This window comes from Lonchura striata, chromosome 6 (assembly GCF_046129695.1).
Source record: "Lonchura striata isolate bLonStr1 chromosome 6, bLonStr1.mat, whole genome shotgun sequence".
NCBI classification, from domain to species: Eukaryota; Metazoa; Chordata; class Aves; order Passeriformes; family Estrildidae; genus Lonchura; species Lonchura striata.
In genome coordinates, this window is record NC_134608.1 from 24,363,247 (window position 1) to 24,380,951 (window position 17,705).

Sequence of the window (17,705 nt, forward strand, 5' to 3'; positions counted from 1 at the left end):
TCTCGTCATTGTTTTCAATGATGATAAAGTGCTGCCTGCTGCCAAACAGTGCCTCAAAATGGAGAAGAATTCTTTAACTTGCTTCAGATGAGCAACTGGGTGACTGCCAATTTTTTACATGAACAGTCATAAGCATGTTCCTGCACAGCAGGATGTGGTCAAACTACTCAAAGCTGTAAAACCAGGTTTGTTTGCCAGTTATGCTATTGCTTCAAGATCAGTGTACTAGAGATGATATTTTGCCAGCCATGAAACCACTGCTATTCCTTAACAGCAAATTATATGTATCTTTAATATTTAAAATTCTGTACAGAACTGACTGTTACCAATTAAAAAACTCCCACATTTACAGAATTAATTAGAACTGGAAACATATCAAACACACAATCTCCTAATCTCTTAATGAGCTTTAAAAAATCACTTCCTTCAAGCTGTACCAATTAAAAGGTCCCCTTTCTTGTCTAAACCAGAAGAAAAGTAATTGTAATGACTTACTCAAGTCTTCAGCTGCCAACCCTGTAATGATATTAACATTCCTGTCCACAAGGTGTGATGTGGCTAATAGGTGGCTGAGACATTGTACTGCATTGCCTCCTGCTGGAAAACCCTTCTTTAGGATATTTTATGAGGATCACACAATGTGACTATGCCATATGGAATCTCTACTAAGTGTCTGTCATAAACTGGATTACTCAAGCAAGAGAGATTTCTCAAGAAAGTTAAAAACTGTATTATGATCAACTGGACAAATAATTTTTTTCCTTGAATAGGTTAAGACAAAACTGAATGTTACAGACATGAAAATGATGTTTAATTTCTTTCAGAAGATCAGTCTTAAAACACACTGAAAATCTTCAGTATCACACAATATCTGTTCACTAACAAAAATATCTTAGCAAATACAACCAAACTGTTGAGTTTGTTTTTTTAAGGGGGTTGATACAGGAGAAGGTGGATGTCAATGTTTAGCCATGCTTTAGTTGTTTGTTTATTATTCACTTGAAAATACATACTAAAAGTAGTATCAAATATTTGAGTTTATACCATGTCATTTGTTTTCACACATACAAAAAGTAGTTTGCATATTTGCTCAGCAATCTAGTGAAAGATCTGAGATTACATATACTCACACAGCTCAATACAGATAGAAGTGCCTCAATCTGCTTCCTAGTAAGAAGCACTGCTCATGCTGGAAATCTCAAAAAATACACAGAAGTTCTTGGATGTTACAGCTAGAAAAAACATTTTTATGGCCTTTCCAAGACAGAGAGTGTTCTTCATTTTTTGAAGAATAAAAGAATTGTTCAAATAAAATCCAAACAGAAGAATGACAACTAGATAATCATTGAGTATGCTGCAACTGCAGTCCAATTAAATGCAGCTCAGTAGTATAGCTACCAAAAAAAAAAACCATGATGAAACTGAATTTAAAAGACTAGCTGGAAGTAATTTGTATTTACTGGTAATAGTAAATGCATAGCTTATAGAATGTTCAAACTTTAGAAATGTACTCTATTCCTCACTTGAAATCAAAGCAATGTGTTTGAGCTGTGAAGGTTTTCACATTATTGATTCTTACTCAGAAAAATCAGAAATCCTGTGAGTTAATCCCCAAAAGCTAGAGACTGCTTACGTTCACTGTGCCCAATTGCCAAATGCCAGGCTATTGTGACGAAAATCACAGTGAAAAGTAATAAATGCAGCTTCACTAAACACAGTCGGTCCAAACTCTTGTTATTTTGTAGGTAGTTCTCTATCATATGGAACCAGATATAGTGGTCACTCAAATGATATTGAGTGCAGTCTCCAGCACTACACAACAGCAACCAGGAACAAAGCAACACCATGTGTCATGAAACATTCAACCTACATTGCCCAGTGACCCCTGAACTTTACTAATGCATTTTCCAGAGGACAGTCACAGCATGCTAATGGTTTACTCTACTTTTGCTTCTTCTCAAACTGCGCTCAATTCCTCCCTTCATATTTGATGTCACTTCTACAAAAAGAAAAAGATTTTAACTTGCATTCTTATGAATGCCTGCGGCAACCCCAGATCTAACTTCCAATAATTTGCATTTGTTATGCTAAGCATATACATCCCCTGAATTATATCTAGTCCCTTTGTGGTCTAATGTAGAATCCCTCTCCTATTGTTCTTGATGTTAGCACTGTAATAACTACTGCTATTGCAATGTTAACAAAAGACTACTAATAATTCAAGTATGGTACGAATTCCCAAGGAATCATCAAGTGAGAAACACAGGTTGAAAAGGTAGCTTCAATTCCAAGGACCTATTTTCTAGATTCAACAGTAACAGCTGTAAAAACATCAAAAATTTGAAAACACATGATAGATAGTTTTATTAATAACAATTAATTTAAAACAATGGTGGTATAAATGGCTAGTGATACCATAGTACTACAGCTTAATATCAAATATTTATATCTTCATTTTGTGAGGATTTATTACTCTACTAATTTATTTTTTCAGCTGCAGTATCTAGTTAACATTACCTGTGCTTTTTGCTGATATACCTAAAGATGGCTTTGCCAGTGGTGACACTTGGGCCATTACTATCCAAAATTATTATCTTTATTTTCAAGCTGTTTATGTGGAAAATATCAGTCCTTAAACAGGCAGCTTAAAATCAACTGAATTAAAATGTGAATTAAAATGCCCAACAATGAAAGTCTTCTGACATTCATAGAAGTTTTATGGTCCAAGTATGCATTCCAACAAAGAACCAAAAACTGAAATAATGAAAACAAAAATATGAAGAGATCTTTCCCTTTTGCTGAAAGTTTTTTTGTTACAAGATGCTCACTTTTCGAATGCCCTGTGCAAGAAGAAAGAACATAAACTTTTGGAAGGGCTGTTGGATGCTTCCCAGTAGCTGTGCTGGGAAACATCCCAGCAATATTTTTATAAAAGCAAAAAATAGACTGAGAAAGTAATAATAATACATTAAGATAATACATTCGTATTTTTTTGCAATACATACTTGACAGACACACAAAGTATTTTAAGCAACAGGCAGATGGGAGTTTCAAGGTTAAAGTAGGAAAGAATGCAAAAAATTACTGAAAAAAGTGTGAAAATCACAGGGTTTGTAGAGGGGGCAGTTTTATTAGAGGATTTCTCAATAGAATATAAATTCAATTAGCATTATTGATATCATTAAAGATCACAAACCTGACTTTAAAACTAGTAGAAATTAGTTACAATTAGTGGGCCAACTTTGGTTACTTACATTAAAAATCAAAATTTTCAATATTGGAAGAGTCAGATGAAATTTGTTGCCTGGCCTAAGGAGCTTCATCCAGTCTAAGATCTTTTCTCAGGAGATTTATTCCCTACTTGGACTGTTCCTCCCTACAGCTTATTCCTATTGAGTTAAAATTCTGTTTAAAAATGGTGGGTAAAAAACGTAAACTCAAACCAAAGAAACAACAGAAAAACTCTTCCATGAGATGAGACGAGCAAGGAAACTCTCTTTATGGTGAAGAGAATGAAGACAATTACTGTTCTCTCAAAATAGGAAATTGCAGGCAATGAGTGATCTGGGCAGAAAAAAGAACCCAGATTCTTTCAAGTCACGTAGTAGATGGGTAAGACTTTGAGAGTCAAGGACCACATGCTGATTTTTATCTCTTGAATGTAAAGCAACAAAGGGAGGAACTGCTTGCATTGTTGCATGTGGTACTGTTACCTTCCTTTAATGTATATTTTTGTTACTCATAACCCTTTATAAATCCTTCTGTCCCAGTTACCTGTCATCCAAAGCATTTCACCAATACAGCATACTGCAAAACTAAGCCCTTAATAGCTTTTTAGATTGGTCAACTCACTGAAAACAATTGTGTTTTAAAAAGAAGACAGATAGTAATGAAGTGCAAAAAATACAAACATAACTTTTCTCAGAAAACACAGTGATGCCATTTTAATGGGCATTACTACCATGAAGAAAAACTTGATTAGTAATCAGATATTTACTACAAGGGCTCTCCTTTGAAATTTTCAAGAGAGAAAAGTAAACAAAATAATTTTCTTCCCTGAAAGTAAACCAGTCCCTGCCCCCCTCCGAGAAAAAAAGAAAGAAAAAAATAAATTTTTTACTGAGTGCTTATCTATTTGTAGAGACTTACTTGAGATAAAGCAGCATCCCGTTGTTCTATTACTGCATTCATTTCCTCAGCTATTATTTTCTTTTTACGTTCTTTGGTCCTGTGTATTCGGTTCAGAATTATAGCTCCATTCTTCAGTATATCTATCCCTGAGTCTGCATTGTTTATTCTGTTCAGTAATTCCTGTAATGTCTACCAACAGCATTATATGTTAGTCAGACATGAAGTTTTAATATATTTTATTTAATATAGGGTTTTAATTAATAGGCACATGTGAATTGTAAATTGACTGAGTGAAGTTATTGAATTTTCATATTGCAGCAAAGATGTACATTATTAGTGTGTCAATTCTTCTTTTTCCCACATCTTAGTTCTTGAAACCCACTCAATTGAACTTAAGCCTCTAAGATATAAGACTGACATCAAGAAATCTCCTCAGAGAATGGCTTACCATGTCATTTTCTTCAGGGTTAATATTTTCTAGCCTAGAAAAAAGGGACACAGAAAGCCTGATCAGTAGCATTTCCTTAGTGCAGCAAAATGAGTTCGCTTTTTAAATCTTTAGAACCTCAAGTAATTTCATTCTACTAGTCTTTAGAGTCAACCATGACACTGAACATATTAAAGTGCCACCTGCTCGACTCCATCTTTCAATAATGCTCCATATCTTCAGCACTGACTTCAGACTGTTAAGTTATTAATGTTTACTGCTATATATGACTACAAGGATCAATTGTTCATATGTGCTTAGATGAAAAAAGTTCCCCAGTGATAGAAATGACTGATGCTTTTATTTTATTTATTTCTGGGCTTACAAGTTTTACATGCTGGGCTTTTTTTTGTTTTGTTTTGTTTTTACTGCACCCCAAATGAAACAGAGCATGACTTTTGTTCATAGGGTTTTTTTCATTTTTAAGTAATTCTTTTTCCACCTCTTTCTTCCAAAATGAGGGAAAAATCCCAAACCAGTTTAAGTAACTTTAAAAATATTTTGATTTTATATCTTGCATAAAATAGGAAGCTAAGTCAATTCTCCGCAAGGCCCTTATTTAATTCTGGAACAAACCTGCCTGCACTTTCCTCCCTTTCTATTTCAACAGAACATATATTGACCTGTCAAATACAAAGATGATACGAGGAATTTAGTCATACAGCATAGAATACTGGCTGTGTAAAAGTAGTAAGTGATAGCACAAAAATCTAATAAATGGGATAGTACACATTTTATTTTACCTAAGGTTACTTAAATGGACAGAGATCTCTCTTCTGGAAAAATGAGCATATTAAAGTTACCTTACCACTCCACTGCTACTTACTTAATGGTGACTTCTACTAAAAGTAGCCTACGATATTTTAAGACAGATACAGTACTATTAAACATCTTCTACACAGCAACACTTCAGCAGTGCTGTGACAGGTACTGCTCCAAAGACATGATTTTAGCTAAAACACATTATTGAACACTTGACAGCACACTACCACAATTTCCATTAGTTTTTGCAGATAACAGTACATAAGGAACAGTAAATCAGCCAGTATAGAAATTTTTAAATTAAAAAGAAATATTTCAGAATATACTATCAGTGTATAACAGCTGTTATATGGCATTCAGAAGCAGTAACTACTTCAACATATTCAATCAGCACCAGAACTAAACAAAATAAAAGTTAACCTTTGTTGGATTGGACTTGTGTTCCTAAAGTAACACAAATAATAAAATAACAAACATAACAGAATCAATTATTATATTATTATAATGAATTCTCAGATCTGGGTCCTTGTTTTAGGTCCTGCTTTAAGATCCTGTTTAAGATCCGGCTTTATGTTTTCACATTGTTCTAAGTACCACTTCATGTGGGACTTAAAAATGGATCTCCAGCTCGTTTGTATTCACAATGAAAAGAACAGTATTTGTCAAAGTAAATTGGCAGGACTGACCCAGCTTCTCCAGAGAACTTCTACACTGCTAAAAGTGTGGGGTCAACAAAATCACCCAGCCAACCAAGAGGCTGGGTAAGCAAGATACCTTAGGGAGAAATGGGAGTGGAAAAAAGAACATTAACTTCTGCCATAAGCATAGCATCAGCATATTACTGCTACAAGGGATCTGTTTGTAGGTATACAAACACCTCCTTAGCTGACAATATTTTATAAAAAGTAGCATCCAGAGTTGTGTATTTGCCCTGTTAAGTCTCCTGTGCTGTGCACAGACAATGAATAAAAACCTCATGATTTTAAACAACAGTAACCAAGGATTCCTCCTCCCCCAGTTCTAAACACATTCTGATAAAATTACCTATAGGGCCGAAAGAATTTTGGTTGTTACAGTTAAATAATGAAATTAGAACTGCTCCAGTTGCTAATTTAAAGAAAGCATTAAAGCATTTAATAAAGGTTGCAGGCTGTTCAATATTGCACTCTTGTAAAGTTTTCTGATTGGAGTAAGTCCAAAGCAGATGGAAAGAGTGACCTGTGCTCTAAAACTTGATAAGTGAGGCACAAGTAGCCAAAGTTCTTTATAAAAACCGCTATGTGCTCCGCGTCTGAGACAGAGAACTTGACCTTTTGAACAACCACCATAAGAAAGGAAGAAACTATCAAGGGTGGTAGCTAGAAAAGAAAGCTGATGTTCTCCACAGGGAAATCTCCTAAACTGAGACTGTGAATGGCATCAGGGTATCAGACCTCTCTGCAAAGCATGGGAAAGAACACCCAAGTGGATGACAGCTAGTACAATTGCTGTTCTCTAAATGATAGCAATAAAATATAATAGCTTGGCTTCAAACTATCAGTCAAGGGAGTTACTGGCTCTCCTGGGAACAAGTACTACCCTGGCATTACCAGTGTTTCCAGCGCCTTCTGCAATGACATGCTTTTGAGGAAGATCCTATGCATGTTCTTTGAAAAATGGAGTTTCTTCTCTTTTCTCATACTTTTGCTTAGAACCAAGTCAGTTTTCAAGCACATTAGTGAAGCAGACAGAAGAGCTTGAAGGGAAAACAACTGAAGGTGTTCTGAGTGAATTCATGTGTGTCAAGAACTGCCACCCATGTGTCTGTGGATTCCACTGCAGAAAAAGCAGTAATATTCCAGAAACCCAAGTCATTGACCAAATTTGTTGACCAGAATAATTAATCTTCTGCATTACTTGAGTGCATTAAGATCAAAGATCTTGAGTTTATGCTAACTATTTATATACAGGATCATATGATGTTTGAAGCCATACAAAACTTTACTCTTGGAACATACAGGATTATGCTATTAACTTGTAAATTCTACAGAGTAATGATAAACAAACTATGTGCAGATTATTGAAATTAATTTATATAATATTCTCTGGTCTGAACTATAAAAATACCCAAAAGAAGATGACTGGTTTTCTGTTCAAAAGAAGACTGTTCTTAGTAGAATCAATTAATTAAAACATAATTGCCTCTCATTTAGTTAACTAACAACTGCACCTATTCAGTCTCCTGTCATTGAAAGCTTGTTTCTTTTCATTTCTCCTGATAGACAAGTAAGAGAAATTTCTCAGCCACTCTAGTCTTTGTGGGACTACCCTTTTGGGGACTAACAAAAATGATCACCAAGATCATCCCAAATCAGATGGACAAAGATTGCCTTGTCCATGGAGAAGCAAACTGTAGCTTCAAAGTTGCCTATATCCCAGGAAGAAAGAAACCACTCTTGATAATTTTCTCCTGATCTAGTTCTGTTTAATATAAGATTGCCTATTTCTGTTGTGTTAAGATGTCATGCATAAAAATCTATGAACTATTAATTGTACCGTTATTACCTTACAAACGGCTCCTACACTTAAGATAGGGGAAAAAAACCATATATTTTTGCTGTGTCACCCATATAATTAGTAGAAATTTTGCTGAAGAAAATGTCTAGTGGGCTTAAAGGCTTGATTGATTTCCTATATGTTGCAACTTTTGATTGGCATTCTGGTATTCTGTGTCAAAAGATCCCTATAAAATGTCACATTCATCTTATTCTCCCTCAATAAATCAATACTGAAGATTTTGATTATATTTTTAATTTTTGTGATCAAAATTATTCACCGCCTCTCAGTCTCCAGAGAAAAATACAGTTTTATAAAACAGCTAACAAATTAACCAATAACACAGTAAGACTGGCCCTAGTCTATTTTATTGCACAGATAATAATGTGCTAAGTTTTCCTATAACCACTGTTAAGCAGCTTATGACTGTCACAGACTGCCACAACAGCCTTTTTACATGGTGCAGGACATGCATACTTACTCTTTGAGAGACTCTTCTAAACGCTGGACTCGCAGAAATGCTTCATCTCTCTCTTCATTGGCCAACCTAAGCCTTGCCATGACAGCCTCATCACGTTCCCGTTGAGCAGAATAAACTTCTTCCACCAGAGCTGCAAAAGTGTGTTCAACAAACAAGTCTGACAAGGAAAAGCACTATTAGATGCACTTATGTTGGCCTTTGCCACTCCTTCCTAAAATCAACACTTCTCTAACGACCTTGGATTATTCTGCATAAGGTCTATATTGCCTATTAGACACAACACTAAATTGCTGTTAATTGTTACAGTCAATACTTTAAGGTATTAAATAAAGTGACATGTTTTCAAATTCACCCCTATAAAATTTAACAGGGAAAGAAAGTGATTTGCTGGGCATTCTGAATACTTGCTTAATGGAAAAGTAATTCTTAAAGCTCAGATTCATATAAGACACTAGCAAGTTTCTTCTAGGACACAGAGTTAAAAGTCATCATACATTAAAACTACTACCATCAGACTGCTTCCTATCAGGGTGGCACAGTGATATTAAAAATTCTAATATTTTTATAGTCTGGTATCACAAGAGTGGCACAGCTGGCATCTCGCCTTCTCTGCCAAGCCTTTACTTTATTGTGTAATATACTGTTATATTATCTGTTACAGCATACATGGACCTTGGAGCATTAGGTACCAATAAACTAAGATTTACTGTCTATCCTTAGGAGCAAACTAACACCTTCAAGTCATTCCTCATCCTCTGCTTACATTTTTCCCTGTCTCTCCCCTGTCAATATGTCTAACACCATTTCTGGCACACTGCCAGAATCCTTACCTCGACCCTGCCTCCACTAAAATCTTTATTCATACTTTCATCATTTCCCTCTGCAATACTGCAAATCTCTCCTCAAAGTCATCATAAAACCATGCATTCAAAATGTCTAGGGACTTTCTGGATGCTGTAAGACTGCCATCACTCCAAGACTATATTCTCTCTCACTGGAACCTCAAAAAACTTAATTGAGATCTGAAGGTTCCTGAATTCTCCATCCTCCTTGTCCCTTCTAGTCTGTCAAACTAACGCCACACTATAGTGTTTTTCAAATTTTTATATTTATTTCTCAAGAACTTTTTCTATTAAGGCATTGCTGCTGGCCTTCCTTACTCCCTTCAGAACTATCTGCTCCTCTCTCAACCACTGCTTAAGTCATTACGATCTCAAAGAAAGGCTTCCTCCCTCTTTACTTCCTCCCTTTTACTAAAAGCCTAGAGCTTTTGTCCGTCCATTCTTACCTAAATTGACATTAACTTTTTTGCCTTTGTTATTTTACTTTTACTTCACCTCTGTACATTATTGCACAAAAAATTTCATAGTGAACATATAATGAAACATTATATTGTTCTTCACAGAATGAAGCAGAAACACAGCAGCACATTCTTGTAGCAGCTATATTGCTGGCACAAAATACATTTTATCAGTGCCAAGAAAAAAATGAATCTTCTTGTCCTCAAGCTGGGGAGAAGACTGTCACTGAGGAGTAAGGAAGCATTTTTTGCAGGCCTAGCAAAAGGTTACAGGCTAACAGCACATTACACAAAATCATAAAGAGAAAGGCTAAATGTTACTTGTGAAAGTGCACTCCCTCCCCTCAGAAAAATTCTGCAGAGGAGCTATAAGCCTAGTCACCAGGTCAGAGGTGTAAGAAGTTGTGCCCCAACAACATCAAAAGAAATTCCGCATCAGAAGCACAGATTTTGAAATGTATGCAAAAATTAACAAACACTGATTAAATTCTCTTTAATCCAGAAGAATAGTGAAGATCTATTTGAAGATCTATTTCCCCTGTTTGCAACAAGAAAACTTTGCTTGATGTGGAATGGAAAAACTAAGACAGGAGTAAGGCAGCTGTAACACTGCATTTGCACTGGCTGGTATCCAGCAATAGGTTTGCAGCACTTGCAGGGAAGGCATCTGATATCTGCAAAGGTAGGTGGCTCAGCAAAGGAAAGATAAAAACATAAGAGGTAACTTAGGCTGTGCATTTCAGCTCACCAGACTTCCACTTCAATTGCTGAGATGTGTGATGGCAGGGAAACTAGTGTCAGGGCAATGACTGCCTGAGTAAATTATAGTGCAACTGCTATGTCCTGACTGGATCTGGAATACACATGCAATTTGATTCTGTAATGGTAATTATTACCTATCAGTACCTAAATATATTTTTTGCTATGGTTTCTCCAGTAAATGATGTCAGTTTATCTAGCATCATAACAGAGACACTTCACAGGGAGCCCTTTGCATAAAGCTGCAAGTGGAAACACTATGCAATTTTCACCTTGAAAACAACTGCTGCAATGAATTGAAAGTTGTCTAAATGACTGAAGATTTGGCACTTATTACTATTCTGAGGTTAATTATTTTCCAGTCTAGCTAACTTCTTTCTGGCCTGTTCAAGTGCACCACTTGTGTCAGACCTTAGAACATCCTCACCTCATCATGAAATCCCACAATTTGTTGACTCTTGCAATGGATCTTGAACATACATGTACAGGCAGAGCAACTATCTTTTGGCATATCTAAGTCCCTCTCTGCATAAATATGGCCAGTGGTAATAATGAATATAAAGGCTTTTAAAAACCAGATTTTTTCTTTTTTGTCATTAAACCAAAGTAATATACATGTATGAAAGCATTCAGAAAAAAGATATTTTCAAGTTATTTAAGTATCCTGCTTATCTGAAATCTTACCACCCCTGAAGGCAGCTCAGATGCTAATTGCCTTTGAACAGTGAACCCTTCCCCCTTCCAAAAGTCTATTACAAAACACTGTCTTTTAACTATCAGCTATCAAAAGTAGCTTTAACTGAGCAACCTTTTCTTGTTGTTTTCTTATCCTTCCACTAAAGTAAAGCACTAGTGTAAATATCCCACTGACCAGATCCACAAACTGCATTAAAAAAATATTTGGTCATTCTATATCAGTTACAAGTATCTGGCTTTTGGTTCTATTTCTTAAAAGTAATATTGCAAGTCAATTGTTTAATACTAAAATAGAATAGGGTAGGAAAACTGTAGAAAACCATGTGAGATGCTTGCATAGTAATCTAAGTTAAAAAAAAAAAGAAGATACTTAGGTATGGCATTTGAATACAACATAGCAATACTGACACTGCCAAAAGAAACTACTTATTTAAAAAATACTTAAAGACCTCATCTGGCTCATTTTAATGGTCTACAGAAGACTAAGTCACCTGATTGCTTCATCAGCTGAAGCTGAATTTAGGTTTGATGTTTTTGTTACCCAATGGGTATACATTTCTGACCCCTATTTAGCATTTTATAAATTCCTTTTTTCCTCCTATAGGGAATGTTATGACAATCACTTGATTGCAGGTAGTCTGAACATTCTCCACTCACAATGAGCTATGGATGAGTCACAAGCAGAAGTTCAGGACTGTAAGGACCACAGCATGCTTGAAATAAGTGAAATGCATACACATTTAGGTCTCAATGCAGCAGCAAAGAAAAACATTTTGCAAAGAAAAACATCTAGGAAAATGAGTATTGTATAAGCTGTCCAGCTAGAATCTATGAAAGAGTGACATGAAATTCCTTCATATTTGAAGGAGTAAACATTATCCAGATCATCTCTGTGCTTCTTCAAAATGTGAGGTGAAAACTGATCGAGAGGAACACCAAGTCATGCTTCTAAATTCCATTCAAGATATAACATATCCAGCAAAACACTAATTCCATACTGCCACACTGACTTGGTGCCTGATCCAAATTAAAAACAGATCCAGCACTTTTCACCAATTGGTCTGGTCGATATTACAAAGTTTTCCTTGGAGACCTTCTAGTGGCATACCAACCACCCCTACCCCTTCCGTCCTGAAGCCTGACCAAGAAGAAACACTAATTTGTACAGAATTCATATTTCAAGTAAGAAAATGACATACAGAAATGAAGTATGAGAAGTCTAGTATTAAGCTAAAATGAATCGTGTAATTTACTATTTCATATATATACATATATATATATATATATATATATATATATATATATATATAATGGCATTTAAGAGTTAAAATATTTAAATACCAGAGAACTGAATTTAAAAAAAAGGATTATTTTCCCATGCTTGCAAATATTGTAGTATATAAAAGTACAGAACCACTGTTTAGTTGTATAAACTTTATTTTTTAAATAATTTAATAACATCTTTCTCCTCGTAACTAAAACCCTTGTATACTCTAAAAGAGCTCTTTATTTTAAAAGAATCATTATGCTAAACTCATCAATTCTAAAACATTTTTAGTTTTTAGTAAAGAAAACAATTGTAAACAGAGAGCTTTTGTAAGGTAGATAGCTATTACAAAGTTCACTTAGAAAATCAATATAGCATTTTAGCTGGAATTTGCTCATTAAACACCCACAGCTCTAATGCAAATTATGATGGAATGAATAAAGCAAATACATATGCTTCTTTCTTTTTATTAAATGTAAAATCTACTGTTAATTGCATCTGGTATGTCATCTAAACTTTTCTCCTTAACTATTAAATAGAAGCTTTTACAAAAGTCATTAGAGATTCTCTTTCTTTGACTTGTATAAATTTCAATATTTGTTCAGTAAAGGTTCACAGCAGTTAAATTACATTAACAAATATTATTAGCTACTATGTAAGCCAACTAAGTAAAATACTTATATTGCAGGTAAAACAAATCAATGGGTGTTTACAATAATATTTGGATATGTCCATTTTTAAACAAGCTTATCAAATATCATGTAATTCTTAGTCAAATGAGAGAGACTCAAAGTAGATTTTTTTATCCCAAATACTCAAATTTGTTTAGTAAGCTAATTGTTTTCTAATATGGGCAAAAGTAAATATGAAGAAGATGAACCATACCAAGTATGAGTTTACTGAGTCAAAGCAGTGTACATATTTTCTTAGTTGAACCTGATTCTTTTGGCAAACTTATCTCCTATACTTTTTAAACCACCTTTAAAACAGCAGTACTGAGAAGGTGTGCTGGAAATCATTCTAGTTTAAACAGTGTTTCATGATTTTCCAAACATGGAACTTTGGGGGAAGCAAGGAAAGCACAACTCCCTGGATAAAAGTCTGTTTGCTTATTTCCTAGAGGTCATCTGTGTAAATAAAATAAACTGAGTAAGAGAGGCAAAAGACAAAAATGTTGGAACTAAAAACATTTATGGCAGCAGAAATCACTTCACATTACTCATTAAAATTAAATACAGGCCAAATCTTCTCATAGTGATATGAGATCACTATACACAGCACTACTGTATTTCAGAAGATACAGTAAATACTATAACACTACCATAACTGGTTTTCAATATAAGTAAGTTTTACAGATATAATACATTTTATTTAACCCTATGGATGTGTGTTTGTTCTCCTTACAGGAATTCAAACATGTATGTATTTATCATCTACTCAAATTAGAAATCAAAATCCTCTGAAATTTCCTTCTACTAAATTTAATGACTGTGCTCACAACTCCTAAACAAGTCGATCTTATCATAACCAAATTAAGAAAAAAACCCTGCATTGCCATGAAAACCTTTAAAATGTGTTATTAATTGGTCTCTGCTTATACATGTTACAAAATGCAGATAATCCCTAGAAATGTTCTAATTCTAAAGCACTTACAGAGTTCTTATTCAGGTTAATGGCAAACTATCAGGAGCTCCAGGGCTCACTGTCAACTTAAAAATAGTGCTGACATGTTCTATTATGAAACAGACAACTTAAGTTCCCAGCTCTTTTTTGAAAGCTACCATTCATTTACTTTCAGTTATGACGTACAACTGAAAAAATAAAAGTAAAATAGCGATAAGAAGATCATAGGAAAAATACTTAAGAGTTTTCACCACTCTGTACCAGGAGTTATAGACTAAAAGTAATTTACACCTAAATGTGACTTTATAGATAAAGCAATCTGAACAAACACTGATAGAACACTGACTTCTTTATTGCTTTGTGTTTGTTGTATGTATTTAGTGCATAGCATTCATCCGCTCCTACATTTTCAATGCTATAAAAAGAGAGCTCTTAATAAAAGGCTAAAGTTGCTTAGTGGCAGCTCTGCATAGTGTTTTCTTTATGTACTCAGATCATAATTCAATTAAAAAAAATAAAGTGGAAAAGAATAGGAGAGAGTATTATACACAGACCCCAAGGCAGTTCTTGTGAAAGCCAATCCCTGTACAATACTTAAGCCTCTGCCTATAACACGCTAAACACAGCTGACTTCAAAATTCAAACCATAATGCTGTTATACTTTCTTCTTCAGTGGATAATTGCTGATACCTGAATATTTACTTTTAGGGGGGAAATATAAACATTGCATTAAAGTTTGCAAGTTATAATTTGTCATGTAAAAGGAAAGTTTTGTAATGTCCCAAGAAGTAGATCACTGGCAGACCGTTTTATTCCCGAATAAAACCCAATTCTTTATGCTCATCTAGTAATTTTGTGGAAGAAAGGACAGACTACTCATAAAAAAATGCAGAAGAAACTAGCTTGCTTTTTACATACAAAATCCACCGATAAATAGCTTAGCAATTGGCATTTTAATCTATGCCAACTCATCACATATTCTACTTCAAAGAGCTGTATGCAACTTTTTGAAAATCAACAATTCTGACAATCTGAAAGTAAAATCACATTGTTTCAAATTAAGCTGTTAAAAATTAAACCAAGAATTTCTCAGCCACAATGACCCCACCTTGGGGTTATTTTCTGTTCTTTAAATGGATTGTCTACCTTCACATACAGAAGATTCAAATCCTGCATCTATTTTCAAAATTCTGTTATTTATCAGGAAATATTTTGGAAAGATACTGAGGAAATAGTATTCATAATAAAGCATTTAATAGGACAAACCTCCTAAGAGTTATATAGATTAAATATATAAATAAATTATGCACAGAAAATTGGTTTAGGGAAGTATATGCATTACATTCTTAAACTGAAAAATATAATTCATATTTAGGTTTATAAACATGAGAGTTGGGAACTACTGAGTTCTTTTGGCTAAAGCCCAATATTGGCCTTATTTCAGTTTAATTGGAAGAGGATCTTGAATTCATCTTCTCCATGAGATATCAGGAACCTGGATTTCTGTTTGTACCAAAGGTTAATAAGAAATGTGTCTGCAAAAGTCAAACAGCATTAAATACCAAAAACTGATTATTATTCTGCAGGAGTTGTTCTGTCATTCATAATCTCTCCATGCTCCAACCTTCCACAGCTAATCTTTAATGGATGACATGCAGGAAAGAAAAATAACATCTAAAAAGGGACTCTAAAGTGAGCTTTGAAGAAATGGAAAATACTTTACTTCTGTGCTGAAAGTTATTGCCACCCAAAGTTTATTACTGACAAGATTACTTATTTCCTCTCACCTAATGGATATTAAAGCAAATTAACTCTAAACTAACAGCCACCTGGATATTTGTTTTTACTTTTGCTATTAAATCTATTGCATATGCATGCATATTCAGTAATTATTTTTCTAATTTTAATTTAGAAAACTTCAAATAATGTTCATTAATATTTCCACACCATATTCAAGAATTCCAAAATACCACAAGTGTATATTCACAACATTTTCATAAAAAAAGACGCAAAATAGGGACCTCATTGTAGGTATATTGCTTTAGTTTCCAAGAGACTGAAAGTTGTATGATATACACCACCATGTTAGAAGTACTGCTTTCCTCTTTTTCCACACTTTATTTCCTATCATTACCTTGGTCTTTCAGAGATCATCTACAGAATGCTAATACAGTTTTCAGGCATTAAAAATGGTGTGAAACCCCTAACAGGGCTGCACTCAAGCCTGCTGAGCTGATGTTGATTTAAGAAATATTTTGGAAACATTATTATTAAGATACTGGTATAAAAAAAACCCAACTCATGGAATAGCTGTTGCTACAGAAAGATAGAAGGACAAATATTTTTATTATATTTTTGTTCAGAATTATTCTTAGGCTCAATATATACTCTGATAGCAACAAAAATATTCCAGGAGCTCCAGTTCTAATGCCAGCTATGGGTTATCTTGCTGCAGTAATGGCACTGTGAGAACAGGGCTTAGATATTTTTTCCAGTCTAGAGAAGTTACCACTATGCTCTGTAACTCTCCCTTACACTCAACCACCTCCTTTCTCTAGAAGTTCATATATATAACCCCTGCTTAATTCTTCTTTTAGGAAAAAATGAAGTAACTTACTACATCCATCCAAACTGAGATCTGTTCTCTCAGCTAGTTGTTTTGAAGACTTACTCCTTTGCAATGCCTCCATCTTGATTTTCCTGTCTGTCCTGGGAAGATGCATGCTCCTTCCCCTTTCCACTCCCTCAGGTGGCACCCATTCCCTTTCTGTTCAACATATGAAAGTTCTGCACACCCAAATTTCAGATCTGGCTATTCTGCATACCCACTTCCTACATACTGCTCCCTTTTTTGCTTACACTATCTTGGTATCTGTTCTTTTACCATGTGCACTTCCCTGGGTTTTCCTGATCTTGTCTCCATCTCTGTTCTTCTTCATGACAGGGAGTGAAAGTAACAGTGCCTTCTGACATTGGGTCAGAATGACACAAAATCCAGCAGAAGAATAATGAATAATCTGCAGGAATTTCTGGTAACTATGTCCATAAGAAACAATAATCTCTAATGCCTAAAAGTCTGAAATCAAAATCTTAAATTCTCTAATTTTCTTTTGCCATAACTAGCTGACATAGAGATAGGGATTCAAGGAAATTTTAAAATAAATTTTCAAGGCTAGCTAGCAAAATTTCAAAATAAAAACATTCTGAAAATAAGTTATTTACTTCACACTGTATTATACTTTTCCTCCATCATGTATATCTTCTGTTTTAATTCTACTTTTTCTTCTTTTCTCATGAAGCATTTCACAAGTTCACCCTTTTATTCTTCAAATTTTCCTTTGAACAATGTAAAAATCATAAACTGACAATCTTTGGATTATTTGTTTCTGTAGACTGTTGTAGTTTATGCCCTTTGTCTTCACTTTTCAATTATTTCCATAGGTTTAGGTAAAACCTATCAATTAGAAAGTTACCTTTTAAAACAGAGTTCTAATATTCCTCAAAGTAGATAACACTTTTATGGTGTACCTTTCTTATGTTCTTTACAATATAATTTTGTGGAGTCACTTACTTATCATAAAGTCAGTACTAAGTAATAATAAAAATGCAAACACCCATATTTACAAGCTTCACTATACCATGTGTTACACACTGCAGTAATTAA

At 34.4% G+C, this 17,705-nt stretch overlaps 1 protein-coding gene across 2 annotated transcripts in view; it reads right to left on the bottom strand.

The window, feature by feature from the left end:
* MIPOL1 (mirror-image polydactyly 1) overlaps positions 1-17,705 on the bottom strand; it is a 185,695-nt gene that overhangs the window by 115,061 nt on the left and 52,929 nt on the right. For both annotated transcript variants that reach the window (XM_021542717.3, XM_021542715.2), the window contains 3 exons: positions 8,397-8,526; positions 4,580-4,613; positions 4,150-4,320 (listed from right to left, as the gene is read on the bottom strand). In XM_021542717.3, the coding sequence (XP_021398392.1) occupies positions 4,150-4,320; positions 4,580-4,613; positions 8,397-8,526 (335 nt within the window). The remainder of the gene's footprint in view (positions 1-4,149; positions 4,321-4,579; positions 4,614-8,396; positions 8,527-17,705) is intronic.